Here is an 18,527-nt window from a genome sequence, read left to right on the forward strand (position 1 = left end):
AAGAAAGGGTTTGAAAGGCAGGGATAATTACTATGCCATTGTCCACAGAGTACGGGCACAAAGCAGGGAAGCAGATTGTTTCACAGTGTGCCAATGGCTGGGAAGCTGGTTCATAATTGAATTTGACATGAGAGTGGTCATTGCTTGTCACAAAAGACCATTTAACAATGTTACTGTAGTACCCATTATTTTGTGTGACAACCTACCTTCAGCTGATTTTTCTGCAAACACCAGTTATGGGCTAGGAAATAGGCTGATTGTGCTCAGTAATGCAACCACCGTTGGTTGGCAGCCAGTATCCAGAAAACAATGCAATGGAAGGCATTATGCCACTATTGTGTTTGTTGCAACTTCCTCTATCAATGTGCCTCTCTGGAAGTGCTGTAAAGAGGCTCTAGTTGACCATAAAGTTCCTAGGTAAGCCTTTTCAATTGAGCATATCAAAAGATTTGGTAGTACCAACTGCACTGTTGCCCCCTTTCTCTTATTTGTCTCTCTAGCTTTCTTGCTGAACCACTTCACCTTCCTCTCATTGGCATTTCTATTCGACCTAAGACATGAAGAGGCTGGCCTTTCTGCGATACTTAGTTGTGTGGTGGTTGAACTTTCTGAACTTTGAAGCACACAATCAGGGAAAAAAAAATTAACACTATGCTTGGAGGATGGTTTAACTATAACATGAGGTCTCCTGTTAGCAGTTAATTTCACGAAAGAATGTACTGTTATGTATGCATAAATATGGATATTATTATAAATACTGTTTGCTCTGTCAGTAGGTAACATATGTATCCCGTAGAATGCTTATATAGCACAAATGGCAAAACAAAATTAATTACGCTTTGGCTGCTACAACTATAAAAATTCTGAACATAGCCCAATGAAAATTTGCATGCTAAAGGGAAATTCCATCAGCCATGTATGCTCCAAAAATCATTTGTCTTTATTGTGTTTTTGCCTAGGTGTTCAAAAATAAATTGAAATGCTTAGCTATTGGTAATACTAGTGGGACAAAGTGCTCTGCTTGGGATATAGACTTTTGTGTCTTAAACTACTGTACAATCTACAGTGTTCTACTTGCACTAAATTTTTCATTTTTCTAATTTTGATCAGTGCGACGATGCGCTCTCCAGAAACCCTGTTTGTTTTAGAACATATGTACTGAAACTGAATATGGCTATGTATTCATTAAATATAACATTAAATATAATATAACATTAAATATAAATTTTGCAAACTACCAAGGTAAGGTGTTCACTGATATTCATATCTAGTCTGTGTGTTGTGTAGAAGAGGTATAGTGGCTTTACAGGTATTGCGAAATACTGAGTGCACATGCTATTAGAGTGAGACTGTCATGAAAACTATGGTGACATAAGGGTGCTGGAGTGAAACTCTCGTATAAACTGCAGGGGCATAGGAGTGGGCTGATCATCATTTACTGTACCAGTCAATGTCTTTTCTGATATTCAGCTGGCTCTTGAGCAATAGTAGCTTTTTTCCCATATGCTAGCTTACAGGTGCATTTTAGTCTAGTCAAGGGCCGCAGGTAACTCCCACATCAGCTTCAGTTGCTTGACCGAGGACCTCTGTATATACAACATGCTGTCCTTGTACTAGGTGATGCTGATGGACCCCAAGTGGAGCTCCAGCAGGACATCACACATTGAGCTAAAGGAGGAACCCCTTTGCGAAACTGTTTTTGGCGACTTCCTTGGCTATCTGTACACGGGCCGCATGCGTGTTGACCACTTGCGTGTGCTGCCATTGGTGGCCCTAGCCGACAAGTATAATGTCAAGGACCTCATGCGTCTCTGCATCAGCTATATGGCTCACCACATTGTGTCTGCTGCCTACCACAACCAACTGGTGAGAGTTGCATGCAGCAGTTAAAAGAATTACTGCATCACTTTTTTGTCTTGTATAAAAAAAATTATGGGGTTTTATGTGCCAAAACCAATTTCTGATTATGAGGCATGCCGTAGTGAAGGCTCCGGAAATTTCAACCACCTGGGGTTCTTTAACGTGCACCTAAATCTAAGTACACGGGTGTTTTCGCATTTCGCCCCCATCGAAATGTGGCCGCCGTGGCCAGGATTCGATCCCGCGACCTCGTGCTCAGCAGCCCAACACCATAACCACTGAGCAACCACGGCGGGTTTTTGTCTTGTATTGTGCACTTCAATGGCACTAGGCACACTGCAAGTGCAACAGTGCAGCATTTCACTTATTAATTCATGACATTTTATTGAACAAAGTTCCACAATGGGTGTTACTAGTCCTGCCTTATTTTTGAATAAATGTTTTCTATCTGGCCGACAACAGGCAGTATATATTCTACCTACGTTATTGCATTTCATGTCTGTACACTAAGGTGTGCCTCAAGTATCAATTCTTGGACCTGTTTTGTATTTAATTTATATTACTGATCTTCATACCTAATTATCTTATTAACACAGAACCGTATATATAATTTATATGCAGATGATACCACTATGCTAGCTACTGATTGTTCACTGTCTGTTATAACAGTCAAATTTGAAAGGGGACATAAGTCTTGGACACAAAAATATCTAAAAAATAGTTTTTTCATTTGTTATTCTTATAACGACATATCGCGGTGCACATGCTGGCAAAAAAACTAGCTCAAAACAACATGTTCACTGTAACGCTTGGTGCTGTTACTTGCATAATTTGTCAAGAAAGAACTGCGAATTTGTCTTCGTCTGCACCTCTCAGATGCACCCCCAAGCAATAATAGAAGCAAATCTCAAAGGCCATGCTCTACCATATTGCAGACGATGGAAGTGACATAGCCACCATGTTTTAGACATTATTTAGACATATAGAGCTTCCTACAGTTACTTCCCTGATGTGTCAAGAACAAAACTGCGAATTTACATTTGTCTGCACTCATCGCAGTTTGTAATATCTGAAACGTGCCTGTACTGTCATTTCTGCTGTCTGCGAAGGGGCAGCAAATGGCCTTTGAGATTTGCTTCTAATTATTGCTGCGGGATGCATCCAAAAGATGCAGAACAACACAAATTCGCAATTCTTTCTTGACAAACTAGGCAAGCAACGAGACGAAGTCTTACATTGAACCAACCCGGTCGAAAAATATGATCCTTCTGCAAAAGTGGAGCAAGAATGAAGCTGTGGTAAGCATCAAATCTTTTTTTTTGCAATATAAGCGAAAAATGCACGTCCCTTGCTGACGGTACTCCCAGTAACAACATAATGATGTGTTGACTTACATCATTTTTCTAGCTTTTACGTACGATGAGCGAATATTTGTACATATGAGAAAAATTCAGACTGCTTGCACAGCACTTGCTCAGCTAAAACAGCAAGAAAACACCTGACGTTGCTAGTGCCCATCATTACGTCTATGCAAGCACATAGCGGTAGCAGATGATTGTGGAGCTGGCGTGCTTTCATCCGCGCTCTTCAGCAGGCTGCTGTTAATGGCGCACATGACCTTCTGAAGAGGTTCATTATAGCATGGCAGTAAGCTGACTTGAACTTGTGTTTGTAAAGTGGGATACAAAATTACTCATTTGTGCATGACATAGTGACTTGTATGCGCTGAGCAGTACTGTGTGTGAGCATGCTGCTGACTTTTTTTTTAAAGCTAGGTAATTTCTTTGTTGTCAGTACCTGGCATATCATCTTTAACTTTAGAGTTTGGTGGCTCACAGGGTGATTCCACTAAACTGCTTTCATTCTTACTCTTACTGTAACCATATTTACAACATTGGGTCATGAGGACTTATGCTGGCAGTTGATAATTATCTTTCTTCTTTGTTTCTTAGGTCTCCTGGTACCGGTACACGCTAAACTGTGGCTCTACTGCAGTGCACAAAGCATTTAGCAACTTTATTGCCTGGAATTTTGAGCTTGTAGCCAACACAGAAGACTTTGGAAACATTGAGCTGGATGTCCTGACCTCATTTCTGCGCAGATCAGATTTAGTCATCGCCAGTGAGTTTCAGCTGTTCAAGTAAGTGCTTGTTTTGAAGCTTTGTAACATACATATAATGTTGATGGGTGATACATTTGAATCTTCCCAGGTGACCTAGTTAAGTAATGCACAAATCTGGTGCATGCTACACGGATGTGGCCAACAGGAAGTTGTCAGCATCTTGTACATGGTTGGAAAATGTTGGCTCGTTCATTTACCATAATCCGGATGGATGTACTTGATGTTAGGTACATGTGGGTTAGACAGTTTCAATATTGAAAAGAAAAGCCTTGTGGCCCTTGTCGTACTTTCTAAAGTAATTAAAACACAAAAAACAATTTAGACAGTGTAGAAAACACTTTAAAGTTGGGAACCTGAACTGCTCTGACCTTGGTAATTATAGTACCACTACTGCCAATGATAAGTTTTGTGTGTTCAAGTCATGGCTAGTGTCCTTTGCTTGGTAGAAAGCTACGTTGTTCCTCAGGCCATTTCAAGTCATTTAGTTCATTTAATGCAATCATCAGTGGACTTTCTTTTTTCCATTTTAAACATTAGGCAGGGTAAGTTGTAAATCGCAATAGTTGGAATAGGCAGTTTTGCATCTCATGATTTCATAGTTGAAATATCCTTACACACTAAAGCAAAAGCTACTGAAAAAGTGTATTCGCTTTAGTGTCAACATTCATGTGTTCAGTGAGCCAGAGTGAAAATTGAACAAGGAATGTGGAACCAGTTTTGATGACGGCTAATGGGACCTACATGTGATAGTTTTATTGTCTACTTCCACAGATGAATTTATGGCTTGAGTATACTGTACAAGTGTGGCCTCCAAAGCATATCTTGATAGTTGATAATTTTATTTAATGAATTTAATTCATGTCAGCACATTGTTCTAAATCACCTCCAGTGATGAAACTCATTTGCAAATTTAAGACTAGTCTCTTTCCAGGAATACCTTGATTTTGTATTCCTGTGGGCACAAAAATGACCGATCACACTTACACTATATTTGCAAAATCAAATATGTGTACAAAAATTTGCAGGAATAAGGAGGTTAGGGAACTTTTAATTATCTCAAAACTTTGGTTCCCATATGTTACAGTCTATATTAAGCGAGAAGAGAGGGGGTTAACCGAGGGTCCCAATTTTTATTAGTCATATCATGAGAAGCCAACAAACACAGACACCAAGGACAACATAGGGGAAATTACTTGTGTTTAATAAATGAAATAAAGAAACCATAAATTAATGGAAATTAAAGTGGATGAAAAAACAACTTGCCGCAGGTGGGAACCGAACCCACAACCTTCGCATTTCGCGTGCGATGCTCTACCAATTGAGCTACCGCGGCGCTGTTTCCCCATCCACTTTCCTGGGTATTTATGTGTCCTAGTAGAACCCTGGGAGTGTTAGCCAGCGTCATCACTCACATACCTTGGCGGCTGACGTGGAACGTCTTTCTTGCCGCAGGCGTCACGAGAACGTGATCTTTTTGGGTGAAGGCAACTGGTCAATAAACCCACACATGCTACCTGAAGGCATCAATGTTGCCGGATTCGAGACCCTCGTTATGTAATAAACGAGAAGAGAGGGGGTTAACCGAGGGTCCCGATTTTTATTAGTCATATCATGAGAAGCCAACAAACACAGACACCAAGGACAACATAGGGGAAATTACTTGTGTTTAATAAATGAAATAAAGAAACCATAAATTAATGGAAATTAAAGTGGATGAAAAAACAACTTGCTGCAGGTGGGAACCGAACCCACAACCTTCGCATTTCGCGTGCGATGCTCTACCAATTGAGCTACCGCGGCGCTATTTCCCCATCCACTTTCCTGGGTATTTATGTGTCCTAGTAGAACCCTGGGAGTGTTAGCCAGCGTCATCACTCACATACCTTGGCGGCTGACGTGGAACGTCTTTCTTGCCGCAGGCGTCACGAGAACGTGATCTTTTTGGGTGAAGGCAACTGGTCAATAAACCCACACATGCTACCTGAAGGCATCAATGTTGCCGGATTCGAGACCCTCGTTATGTAATAAACGAGAAGAGAGGGGGTTAACCGAGGGTCCCGATTTTTATTAGTCATATCATGAGAAGCCAACAAACACAGACACCAAGGACAACATAGGGGAAATTACTTGTGTTTAATAAATGAAATAAAGAAACCATAAATTAATGGAAATTAAAGTGGATGAAAAAACAACTTGCCGCAGGTGGGAACCGAACCCACAACCTTCGCATTTCGCGTGCGATGCTCTACCAATTGAGCTACCGCGGCGCTGTTTCCCCATCCACTTTCCTGGGTATTTATGTGTCCTAGTAGAACCCTGGGAGTGTTAGCCAGCGTCATCACTCACATACCTTGGCGGCTGACGTGGAACGTCTTTCTTGCCGCAGGCGTCACGAGAACGTTGCCTTCACCCAAAAAGATCACGTTCTCGATGACTGACTAATGATATGACTAATAAAAATCGGGACCCTCGGTTAACCCCCTCTCTTCTCGTTTATTACATAACGAGGGTCTCGAATCCGGCAACATTGATGCCTTCAGGTAGCATGTGTGGGTTTATTGACCAGTTGCCTTCACCCAAAAAGATCACGTTCTCGTGACGCCTGCGGCAAGAAAGACGTTCCACGTCAGCCGCCAAGGTATGTGAGTGATGACGCTGGCTAACACTCCCAGGGTTCTACTAGGACACATAAATACCCAGGAAAGTGGATGGGGAAACAGCGCCGCGGTAGCTCAATTGGTAGAGCATCGCACGCGAAATGCGAAGGTTGTGGGTTCGGTTCCCACCTGCGGCAAGTTGTTTTTTCATCCACTTTAATTTCCATTAATTTATGGTTTCTTTATTTCATTTATTAAACACAAGTAATTTCCCCTATGTTGTCCTTGGTGTCTGTGTTTGTTGGCTTCTCAGTCTATATTAAGAGCATTTATTTATCTATACCAAGGTTCTAAATTCCTAGGAAGCGCTACTCTATTGCACTTAATCTTGTTTCTTTTATTTTCTTGTAGCAGTAGATACCATTTACCACCTCAGTACTCTTTAATCCGTCTTGACAGTGATGTGCGAGCAATCTGCCTATAATATTGTTTTCTGTGCCATTAAAAAAGTCTCTGTTGTTTTCACTGTCTCCTGCAACAAAAGCTTCTTTCTGCACATGCGGGAGGCTGATCATTTCCAAACATGCATAAGCAGCCAGAACAGTCAAAGCTATATATATACATGAAGATCTGCCCACTTATTTACGCTAAGCTTACATTAGCTTATCGGTCGCCAAGTTAGTAATTCTTATGAAGAAAAAGGTTAGAAGCAATTAAAAGTTCGTTGAAAGTGCCTTGGCGTTTTGCCCGTCAACGAAACTACAGTTGCTTTATGTGCTCTGTACAGAATTTGTAGTGAAACACCTTTTTAATTTCTACACTTCCTACAACATAGTCACTAAATTGTGTTTACACAACCAAGGAAGCGTTCTTGGTTTATCATGGCTGAATGTGGCTGTCCACTGCGATTAAGCATCCATACAATCCTTGACAAGTTAATTCTTCCTTTTAATAAAATGTGCCTTACCAGAGGCAAAATCTGTAATAAGCATGGCAGGGCAGCAACATTTAAAGAGATAGAAAAGACACTCAGGCATTCCTAGTTAACTTGGGCTTGTAACTGCTCGTGACACATTTATATCAGAGTTAAACATCTTTTTTTCAAAGCTTACCAGCTAAACTTTAAACTTACCAATTCATCTATGATGGACAACTACAGTAGAATGCCATTAATTCGACTCTGGTTAATTTGATTTTTTTTGTCAAATCGATCCTGGCTGAAGGACCCGGCCAGCGCCCATGCATTTCTATGGGCCCAAGCTTTCACTATTTCAATCCTGAAAATGGCCTTCCCTGGGTAATTCGAACTTGACCAGTCAGCACGCACGTGCCTGACCGTTATGGTGACCGCAATAGCAACCCCTTTAGTGGCAGCGTCTGTCTCAGCGGAGCTTAGGGGACAGTGAATGCGTTGAACACATGTCATCTCCCATAGAAAACACCTATTTTCGCCCTGCCGTAGGAAGTACGATGTTTACCCAATTCTAACGCATCTTTATTTCAAAAAATTTTATCTGAAAATTGCCTTCGTGGTGCAATCGGACACAATTGCCCCTTTGCAGCGGTCGAATGTTCTACCGCATAACAAGGGTCCACTGCAGTGAAGCTGACCTTAAAAATCGTGTGGCGAAGCTGACTATAGAAAACCGGTGGCTTGTTGAACAACACATATTAGACCCTTGCCCATTTTTCTTGCTAAAAAAATCCGGTGCATGTTAGATTTATACTTTTTTAGGAGCTTTAATGTCATTTCTGCGTTACTTTTCTACTTTGAACACATATAAAACGGGTGCACGTTTGATTACTGGGCATGTTAGAATCGGGAAAATACTGCTGAATAGCGTTTTTTCTGCATCTCGCGTAATTCGATCCACCAGATTATAATATCGATTTTGTTAGATCCGTCAGGGCCGAATTAACGGAAGTCGACTGTATTTACATGCTAAAAGGCACTTTCCACACTGCAGGCGAACTCGTGTTCCCCTGCTTGGTGCTCCAGAGTAGGCGGAAATAGCATAGTGTTGGAGGATACATTTTTGGTGCACAACGCCACACTTTTCTTCATTGTATAATATATATTATCCTATACAGTAAATGGTGCAACAAGCCCATTTTCTTCTTTTTTCAGCTTCAAGACTCACCAGAGTCGCTCTTGAGTATCGATTTTTTTGCTTTCGCTAATGGCAGTGGCCAGGTTTGCTCTGTGAATAATCTAATTGTAGTGCAAGTGCATGCATCTGTTGCAGACTTCTTTGCAGCGGTAATTTTGATGTGTTATGTTGTAGCGGACACAGATAAGGAATAACAAAAACTTTGTTGTGCCAGAAATTTTGTTGAATCAGTATTCATTATGCAGGATTCGACTGTACTTCATTCTAGTGGATACACACGCAGGCTCCTGTGTATGTCTCTCAATGCTGAGGCTTGTCACATGGTTTCAAATTAATTTCACCTTGTGTAGTTGAGGCACCATCTGGTGGCTGGATTGTACATCACAAGAGACCATACTAAAAGGAGTGCATACTTGGTTTCAGATCAAGCCATTGATAAGCTTGCTACTTGAAAGACTGTTTTCTTTGGCTTATTTATTTTTTCTGTTCTTTTTATGAAGCATCACAGATGCAAGTATACCATAAGTATGCTTGGTGTATAAATGGAATGAGACAATCTCATTGAGTTTTGGTGTGCTTGACAAATATGTGAAGGTATTAACCAAGTACTGGTGGACTGGTGGATTGCAGCAATTCATGTGAATGCTGATAAAAAGTGTCGGCTATTTCTTCATTTTTTGCATTTTGTGAATAAATTAGCGTCCTGTGTGTGGACCCTGGTGGAATGGTGCATTAATGATTTGTACAATATGGTATACAGCATGTCTACAAAGTTGATATTAAGACATGGAACATATACAGCCAGACTCATTTCATCTAGGTACTGCAGCTTTTTTGAAGGAACAAGAAATGTGGCATTGTTTGGTGGTAGACTTCTCATGCTGCAGGCAGTTAGTTGTGGCCGTGGCATTCTGCTGCTGGCCACAATGTATGGTTGATCCCTACGGTGACAGCTCCATATTGTTTGAGCAGAATGTGAGAATACTTTTGCACGGAGCTTTGTTTGTGACTTAAAGAACCCCAGGTGGTCAAAATTAATCCCAAGCCCACTACTATGGCATGTCTCTTAGCCTATTGGTTGCTTTGAGGCATTTGAACCTTGCCACTTCATTGTGCAATCATATTATGCGGATTATGGCTCTAACGAACTTATGAAATGCTGCCTCTCACATTGCTTGAAGGTCACTTTAATTCACCTTTGCTTTTCTTGTCATCTGGTAATGTTGGCGTCTTAGGTAATTTATTCACTTAACAAGATCCCTGTTTTCATGATTCTTCTTGTTTACTGTGGACAATGTGTCACGTACACGATCTGCTCTAGTGCAGCATGCATTACAATGTCAAAAGGCAAACAACAAAACTAAGCAGGATCATGACAAACTTTTTAGCAGTGGAAGTTTGAGTAACATTTCACTCTTATTATGGTGGTTCTAATGCACACAATTTTCTGGCACTTGTACTGTACGTTGGAATAACAATCAGTGCAGACAAATAACCATGAAGTTAGTGGAACTGTAACCTGATGGTGAGCAGTTTGCCAGCATGCTTTCCATGTCTTTAGTGCAAAATGAGGTGATATTTTTGAACCTTTGTTTCTACCTCAGTTCTGTTTGTTCTGTTTTGCTATAATAACAAGTGCATGTACGCACTCACAGTCTCAATAAATTGCACTTCAGAGCCAGCAATTTATTTGTATGTGCAAATCCTCCTTTATTTTCTACCCCTCTTTCTCCCTCTGTCATGTACTACGCTGCTGCACTTTGTATCACTGTCTTACCCTAACTCACACCCCTGTGAAGCAGTTGCTCAGTGTCTGCATCATACTTCCCCTCTTCCCCTTCCCTTACGTAGAGTAGCAGGCCAGATGCTCCATTATCCGGCCGACCTCTCTACTTTTTCCAATCATTAAAATACTTCTTCCTTCCTTTGTCTTTGATATATTGTAAGTAAGAACCTCTTAACAATATTCCTTTCTACCAAACAATAAAATTTGTTTAGTAAGTATTGCATCTGCAGTAAGTTTGACGGTGATACATCAGCAGCTTAAATCATGATTTCATTGGTCAATACGAACTATTAAGTAGATGCAGATCACTTCTTATGATCACTCAAAGCAAAGTTTCTTGCGAGTAGATTTATCCAGATAATTATTGCTGTATTATACATATAGTTACCATTTGTTATGAAGTTAATGATAATCTCTTTGACTAAGTGTTTGGTTATTTAATTGACAGATAGCAAATTTGATTATTTAATTGACAGATAGTAAAGAATACTTGTAAACAGAGCTGTAGTGTTGTGACAGAGCATCAGAGCAAGTTATGAAAACCCTCAGAGAACACCACTTGTTCAGGAAATCTGAACAGTGGGACCATGAAACAGTATTTTATGAGAAATCCTAACATTTCATCTTCTGTGCTCCAATTAGCACATCGTCTCATTTCTGTAGCTGACTATAATCTTTGGGACATGCATTCAATCTGAAGTGATTAGCGGGATGGTCATGCTGTCTAGAGCAAAATTCTGGAGACCACAGGAGTGGCGGCCAAACTGCATTCCTGCGCTCTCTGACATTGGTGCTCCTGCATTCAAGACTAGTGTACTGGGCAAATACACCCTTTTTTTATCTGGAAGACAGCTCATGTAGGGGTTTCAACCGCATGTGCACAAGAACGGGAAGAAAAAGTTGGCACTGTGCACATATTGCTCGATGGCGTTGAAGAATGTCAGATGTCTTGCATCGCATGCCGGCGTCTTTATGCATTTTTGCTAGACTCTTCCCTGCATGAACAACAATACTTTTACTTTACCTCAAGTGACCTCACTGCTAAGCCCAGCCAGCAATGTGCTCACTGTGCGCTAATATGGGGATTTATGGAAAACCAATAGCTTAATTGCAATGCTCATTCCAAATACAGTCGACTCTCGACGAGATTCAGACCCTGATAATCCGACAAAAAACATCCGTTTTATCCGAAGTCCCTAATATTCGAGACTCCTTACTTCCGAAACTTTCGTCGCAATGTTTAACAACTTTATTGCAAAAAGTGAGTGACGAACGTCCGAAGTAAAAAAAAAAAAAAAATATATATATATAGAAAAAAAAGGCACAATTTCGCCAGAATCGATTGCGATAGAAAATTAAGCAAGCGCTGCAGCAGCCAACGTTACTAGACTAGCTTCAGTTTTCAAACTCGGCGCCGTTGCGCGGAATCGCTACCCGCCCGTGCCTTTGTGGCGCTGCAGTCGCACCCAGCTTCACTTCCTCACTAGTCGGCTACGTGGGCAGGCTGGACTAAGCACGCGGTGCTGCGTTAGTGTATTCTGTGGTTCGTTGTTGACGGTGAATTTCAGCAAGTATGTCATCTGCGAAACTGTAGCCTTCGCCGAGTTTGTTAAGAATATCAGCAGACGATGCCGACGTGCTGCGTACCTGGCTGCATAGGCAGCTATCGGAACGACGTTGACAGTTCAGCGCACCACTTTTTCTGTGCTCCCAGCAATGCGATGCTTCGCTCGGCGTGTAACAGAGCAATTTCTCGTGCCGACCGGCAACTCTATGTGAAATCCACGGCACGTACTCGTGCCACTGCTCCCGCGTTCGTCATCGTCGTCTTCCACAGCTGGCTGCGTTGCCATTCATCATTCCAGCGTACAATTTCACTTCTCTTCTGTTGTCGTAATGAGGAGGCTGCGTTTATGGGGGTATGAGCCACTCATTGTCTTACGTAACGGTCAGATTTAAGTTTGAAGAAATTTAATTTCAAAGAATCACAATCGGCAAATGGCAGGCGAAGGCTGCTAACCATGCCGCCGAGCAAACTCGAGACATTGAACACAAGCGACTACGGCGGACTGCGGGCATACCGTCAGTGACGTCGTTCTCTCTATCGCAGCCGATTGTGTGTGTTACCTCATAATTGAGAAATACTTTAATGAACCCTCGGCATTAACCCAGTGATAAACACAGAGGCCGCACGTTTCAGCTTAGCTGGTTAACCATCTTCATGGAGTGGAAGAGCCGACCTTTTTTTTTTTTTTGTATGGCTTGTGTGTTCGAAGACTGACCTCTTCTTTCTTTTTGTAGCGCCTCTTTGGCGTGGTGAGAAGCTTCGGTGGAGATGAAGATCATCCTACAATCACACACTTTGGCCAGATCTTCAGGCTCCTGAGCCTAAACTGCGCTAAATGTTACGAAACTGCGCGAAACATTAAGACGACAGGAAGAAACGCAGCTTCTGCGCTTCGCTGTATGCGTTTCTTCCTTTCGTGCAGTTTACCCTTGTTTCAGCATGAATCAACTGGCCCAATAAATCTTGTTGCTGTAGGTGGTAAATCTTGTTGCTGTAGGTGGATACCGCTTTCTCATGGTATCACTAATTCGGACAAGGGAGAACGCCAGCGAGCGTGAAACACGGGCAAGCTGCCCGTCTGTACGAGCTCAAGGCTGCGGCGAGGCGTCTGCAGTGGAGCTCGATGGAACGGCGCTGCCATCTGGCGGCTGTCACAGAAGTGGCGACAGCGGCTGTAAGCGTGCGGGCGGAGAGTTTTACAACTGAAGCTAGTCTAGTAATGTTGGCAGCAGCAGTAAGCAAATTGACCTTCGTGCTGTCTCTTGCTTCATTATGAACTAAACGTCGAAAGCACAGCACATACAAAGCTACCAGCACTGGGTGCACTATGTCCACATCGCAGATCGCTTTGAAAGTGAGGCCTGCATGGGCGCGCAATTTGTCCACATCGCAGATCGCTTTCAAGATACAGCACCCGCGCGGCCGTGCCGTTAACAGCAGCCACCAGAGTAGAATCCCCCCGCTCTTTCCCTCGCCTCACTCCCCCCCCCTGTGCCTCACACACGAAAGGCGGTGTGCTTCTGCCCTGCTTTCCCCCCTCCCTCCTGCGCAAGATGTTGAGCTGCGATCGTTGGCTAACCCTCACAAGTCAGTTGCCAGCTGGTGTCGACACGGCCGGCAAAAGTCAGTTTTATACGCCTGATTTTGACAAAAACTGCCGCTGATTTCGTTCGCTGTTGCCAATAGTCCATTGTAGCGCGGTGAACTTCGTTACACTGATAAAATAGGTAGAATAAATTAAGGCTGAAATATGGTCCCTTATATCCGAAAGTCTATCGTGCGCGGGTCCGTTGTAACGAGCGTAGACTGTAGTACCATCTGCTCAGAAACATGCATTAAAAGACAGAAGACCTAGGGAGAATGACAAAAAATAAGGCAAAGATACTGCAGATATGTCCTTCTCAAAAGTAAAGTAATAAGCATGATAGAAATTCAAGACTTTGCTGTTCTTCGATAGCAACAAGCAACGTGTGCACAGTGACTGCCAGAGCAGCACCTTGTGCTCTCTCTGGCATTCTTGTGTGTGTGCCGTTTAACGAGCCCAATGAATACATTGGCAGATTAAAGAAGTGCATGCACATCACACTAATCTCCAATGTAGGCATTCTAATGTCTGAGGACATTGCAATGCAGTTTTGTCGCCACACAAATGGTCTCCAGAATTTTGCTCTTGTCTGTTCTGAAGAAGCCACTGGGGTGGTTAAGTGACTATAGCTTTCTGCTGCTGAGCACAGGGTCACAGGATTGAGTTCTTGCTGCTGCAGACACGTCTTTATGAGGGTGGAATGCAGAAATTCTCTCTGTGCATGTTGAAGAGCTCCAGGTGGTCAAAATTAACCTTGAGCTCTCCACTATGTTGTTTTTAATAGCCCCTGCGTCAAAGAGAATGAAAAGCTGAGATAGCTGGTACTAGCAGGAAAAGATACAAATGAGCAAAGAGAGGGACAGGACATTCCGTAGACATTTGCTTATCTATCTTTCTCGGCTATTACAGTGTGTACGTTTCTTTAGGACATTAAGATCAATCAATCAATCAATCTGCTGTGAAGAAACTGTTGTTGTTGGATGACACCCTCTGTGGTGAAGTTTATGTTTCTATCACAAATATAAATGTTGACTAATTCAATATAGGCAGATAGTGTTGACTGGTTATCTTAACAAGCTCCACTAGAAAAAAAGCAAGCTGAATGCAGACTTCAGCATATCAGTATAGGGTGGGTGATGTTTGTGCTGCATCATTGACTTTTCAGAGTTCTCATGTACCCTATGTGTAGATGGCTATGTTTATGCTAACAAAGCAGAAGCCTTGTGTCGCAAGCCTCAAATGGACACTTTATTAAATAATCTTTGTGTGGTCCTGGCAGCTATGCCGCCCGGTGGCTGTCCCTGCAGGAGCCATGGCCCCAGTGTGCCCGGCCTGGCAACGAGGAAGCATTTGGGCAGCTGGTGAGCCAGGTAATGGCACATGTGCGGTTCCCCATGCTGACACTTGACGAGCTGGATGGGCTGCTCTCCCACCCTCTAGTGGTGCGCTTCCAGAGTATCTTCTTTGACCGCCTGGTGATAGCACTGGACTTCCAAACACGAGCACGTACTAATGGGTTTTGGCGGCAGTGGCCCGAACTGATGGTGCCTCGCATTTACACATCGGACACATGGTCAGCCTCTTTGTGCATTGACAACTACCCCTGCCGGACTAGATTTGGTGTGCACACACTCATCTTTATGACACCTGGCAGCCTGTCGGGGGCCTTGGCGGACAAGCTACTTGAATGGACTGTTGATGTGTACCCTAAGGGGGTGCTTTTCCACCGGTTCCTACTGATTGCACTGCGTGAGACACTAGAAGGGCCAGAATCACAGACCAAGACTGTGCGGCTGTCGCTTACTTCAAGTCGTTTCAACGAGGACACTACAGTGGTGGTGAGCATTCTGGTGAGTGGAATGCAGGATGGTGTGGAGCATGTGCGCACAGTAGTGCAGCGCGAGCACACATTCACCCAGGAGTCGCGCATGCTCAATTTGGATGACCTGGTACCGTATGCAGAGCTCAACGACGTGCCCCGTGGTGCCTCACCTTTCCTTGTGGGGCCCCACTGTGACCTCTTCCGTTTGCGCATCTCCATCACGCCCCTGTGCCGTAAGAGCTAGGCATGCAGGGCTGTACTTCAGGTTGTTGGTCTTTGTGCCTTCTCAGATGTCTGGCCTCTCTCTGGACTTGCAGTTGTGGCCATTGTATCTGCGGCATTTAGCAGGGTGGTGTACCTGCTGCTCTAAGTGCGCTCAATTAAGTGAAGACCAATGGTGAATATGTCATCTTGCACACTTTCAAGGTCCATGACATTTGGCCCAAGCTTGTTAAGCACACTGATGGTATTCGTGTGTGGGCCTGAATAGAATAGTTCATGTGGGCAGTTCTAATTGCTATGTCAGGCATAATCATGGTCAAGTGACATGGCTAACCTACCAGAAGTATATTCAGTTTGCTTGCTGCAGCAAAGATTAGGCAGTTATGTTTGTGACTGTTGGCATCATCAAGGTAACGCATAGCTTTGTGTTTGCACTGTTCTAATTTTGAGTGTTATGTGCTTCCCTGCAGTGGACATGGCCGACTCATGGTGGTTTATGCTTGTTATATTGTTTACTATTGTTGTATTTAGAATGTTTATATTTCCTATTGAATTGCCTTTAGTTGCACCATTTTTACCTTGAAGATGTCTTGACCATGCCAAGAATGTAATCGCAAGTAGATATAACTTGTTTCACACTGCATTCGAGCCCGTTTATGTCGAACCTGGATACTTGAATTCTTGCCTACATCGAACAGTGAAAATATGCTCTTGAAAATACCATGTAGATGTATAAGTGCACTGTGGGGCTACATTGAAACTCCTTCTACCAATTCATTCAACATATTGAACTGCATGCAGCACTGTGCCCTGTGAAGTGGACGTCTGTCTGAGCAGTTCCACCAGGCTGGCATTGACTTGAGTGACCTCAATTTCTTCTCATTGCAATAGATGTGTTTCAGAGACACTCGACGCTCCATGGAAGGTCCATGTGGCATTCCGGTCTGATGATTGCTTTTACTAGTGGAATGCACTTGACTGGCCATGATCTATTTACTTAAAAATAAGTCACTGTAATGCCTGCATCTCTTTGTTTTCCTCAAGATGCCCTCTTTGATAAGCAAAAACCAACAGCAGCTGTGAAAGTACCACACATTTTAGGTGGACCATTCATTGCTATGCATTATGCCTCGTCATGTGGGCATATGTGCCAAGCACAGAGTACATGACAAGCATAACGTGGTCATTCCAGTAATTTTTGCCCAGTGATCATGCGTTGTCATGCTGCACCACAACACCAGTTATCAGTGTGCAATTTGCATAGTGCAATTGGTGTGCAAAAGCTGAGCGCATTTCTGCAACTGAGTACTTCATTTTGTTTGCAGTTATTTATTGCAATAATCTTGACACTGCAGTTTGTCATGATAGCAGGAAATTATCAGAGATGAATTGAAGGTTTCACTTAGATGCCAAATTGGCACATTTTTATACACTGAGTTATCATGTTAGATGGTGTGTGCCACCTATAGGGGCACCACTGAAAGCTACCTGGCTGTGGACTTCAGAATCGCGTATGGGAGAAGGAGTGCGGCTGTCCCGCCTCTGCACTAAGGATGACAGATGTATGGGGCTGTGTTGTTCGGTTTGTGCACTTGAAAGAAACTTTTTTCTGTAGCGACAGCATCCACAAAAAGAAACACACTTTATGAAAATGGACGTGTTTTCAATGTTATTGTGATTTAAGATGGCCCATTTTACAAACTAGCGAGCTGCTTTCCTCAGACAAGTGTGACAATGCCCAGCTGTGAATACAATGTGTTGTTTTCATATCTCTTGCAATTGCCCAGTGCTGACTTGTTTGCATCTCTTAGTTAACGTAATGACCTTGCTGTACTCATGTGACAAATCTACATACCCAAAACAGCAACAGCAGCCATGCATTTGTTTCCAACCTAGAGTGTACTGAATTGCCATCCATGCAGAAAAGCAACACTTTTCAAGCTATTGGTAATGGAAGCTTGCTATTTCTTACAAAGGTATGAAGACCATGGGGCACATTTTGTAATGATAGACTTCACATACCATTTATTACAACACTTATAACTGGCTCTGATGACAACACCCTGCAGTTATCGCCTGGATGGGACACACAGCAGGACGGATAAGGAAGGAAGATTGCTAAATGAAATGGATTGTTAAAAAGTACAGCTACAGGCTCAAAAGATTGCACGAGCAAGCACCCAATGTAATGTTCGGGTCCACAATAACCCTAAACTATCGAAGCCCATGAGGTAAGAGAAGATGCAAAAAGATGCTATCCATACAGCTGTATGCCCGGTCCTTTCCTTGCTAGCACTTTAGAAGTTGTCTATGCTTAGCGGTACGCGGTATTGCAAGCTTGATTCACAGCCTTATATTTCTCTATGAGAGCCATTTCCTGCGTTAGATAGCTGCCTCGGATGCATATATTAAAGGATGCAGTTTTTATTTTTGTGTAATGCCTTCAGCGCTTACTGAAGATTAAGATGTCAAATAACAGCTGCTGCTTGTTTTATGAAGAGGCAAAAGGGCCAGTTTAAAATTGTAAGCGATCCTGTGCTTTGAAAGAGCATCATGATACAGTTGACTCTTGTTACAATGGACCCTGATAATCTGACAAAAAATGCCAGTTTTATCCAAAGTCCGTAACATTCGAAACTCCTCACTTCCAAAACTTTGGTCGCGATGTGTAACAATGTTATCGTAAAGAATGAGTGACAAATGTCCAAAGTAAAAAACAAACAAAAAAGTCTCAGTTTTGCCCGATAGGCAAAGCATTGATTGAGATAGCAAATTAGTAGACAGCTATGCAAAGTAAGGATAATAGTTTTATCGGCTGTATAAAGTTGTAAACATTACCTTACTAACTAAATTAA

General features: G+C 42.7%; 1 protein-coding gene across 1 annotated transcript in view; it reads left to right on the forward strand.

The window, feature by feature from the left end:
• Tango10 (transport and golgi organization 10) overlaps nt 1–18,105 on the forward strand; it is a 32,743-nt gene extending 14,638 nt beyond the window's left edge. The window contains exons 3-5 of the mRNA XM_055061658.2: nt 1,618–1,866; nt 3,813–4,000; nt 14,908–18,105. Coding sequence (XP_054917633.1) covers nt 1,618–1,866; nt 3,813–4,000; nt 14,908–15,694 — 1,224 coding nt within the window. The 3' untranslated portion in view covers nt 15,695–18,105. The remainder of the gene's footprint in view (nt 1–1,617; nt 1,867–3,812; nt 4,001–14,907) is intronic.
• The last annotated feature ends 422 nt before the right edge of the window (nt 18,106–18,527 follow it).

The sequence above is a fragment of the Dermacentor andersoni genome, chromosome 1 (assembly GCF_023375885.2).
Source record: "Dermacentor andersoni chromosome 1, qqDerAnde1_hic_scaffold, whole genome shotgun sequence".
Lineage (NCBI taxonomy): Eukaryota > Metazoa > Arthropoda > Arachnida > Ixodida > Ixodidae > Dermacentor > Dermacentor andersoni.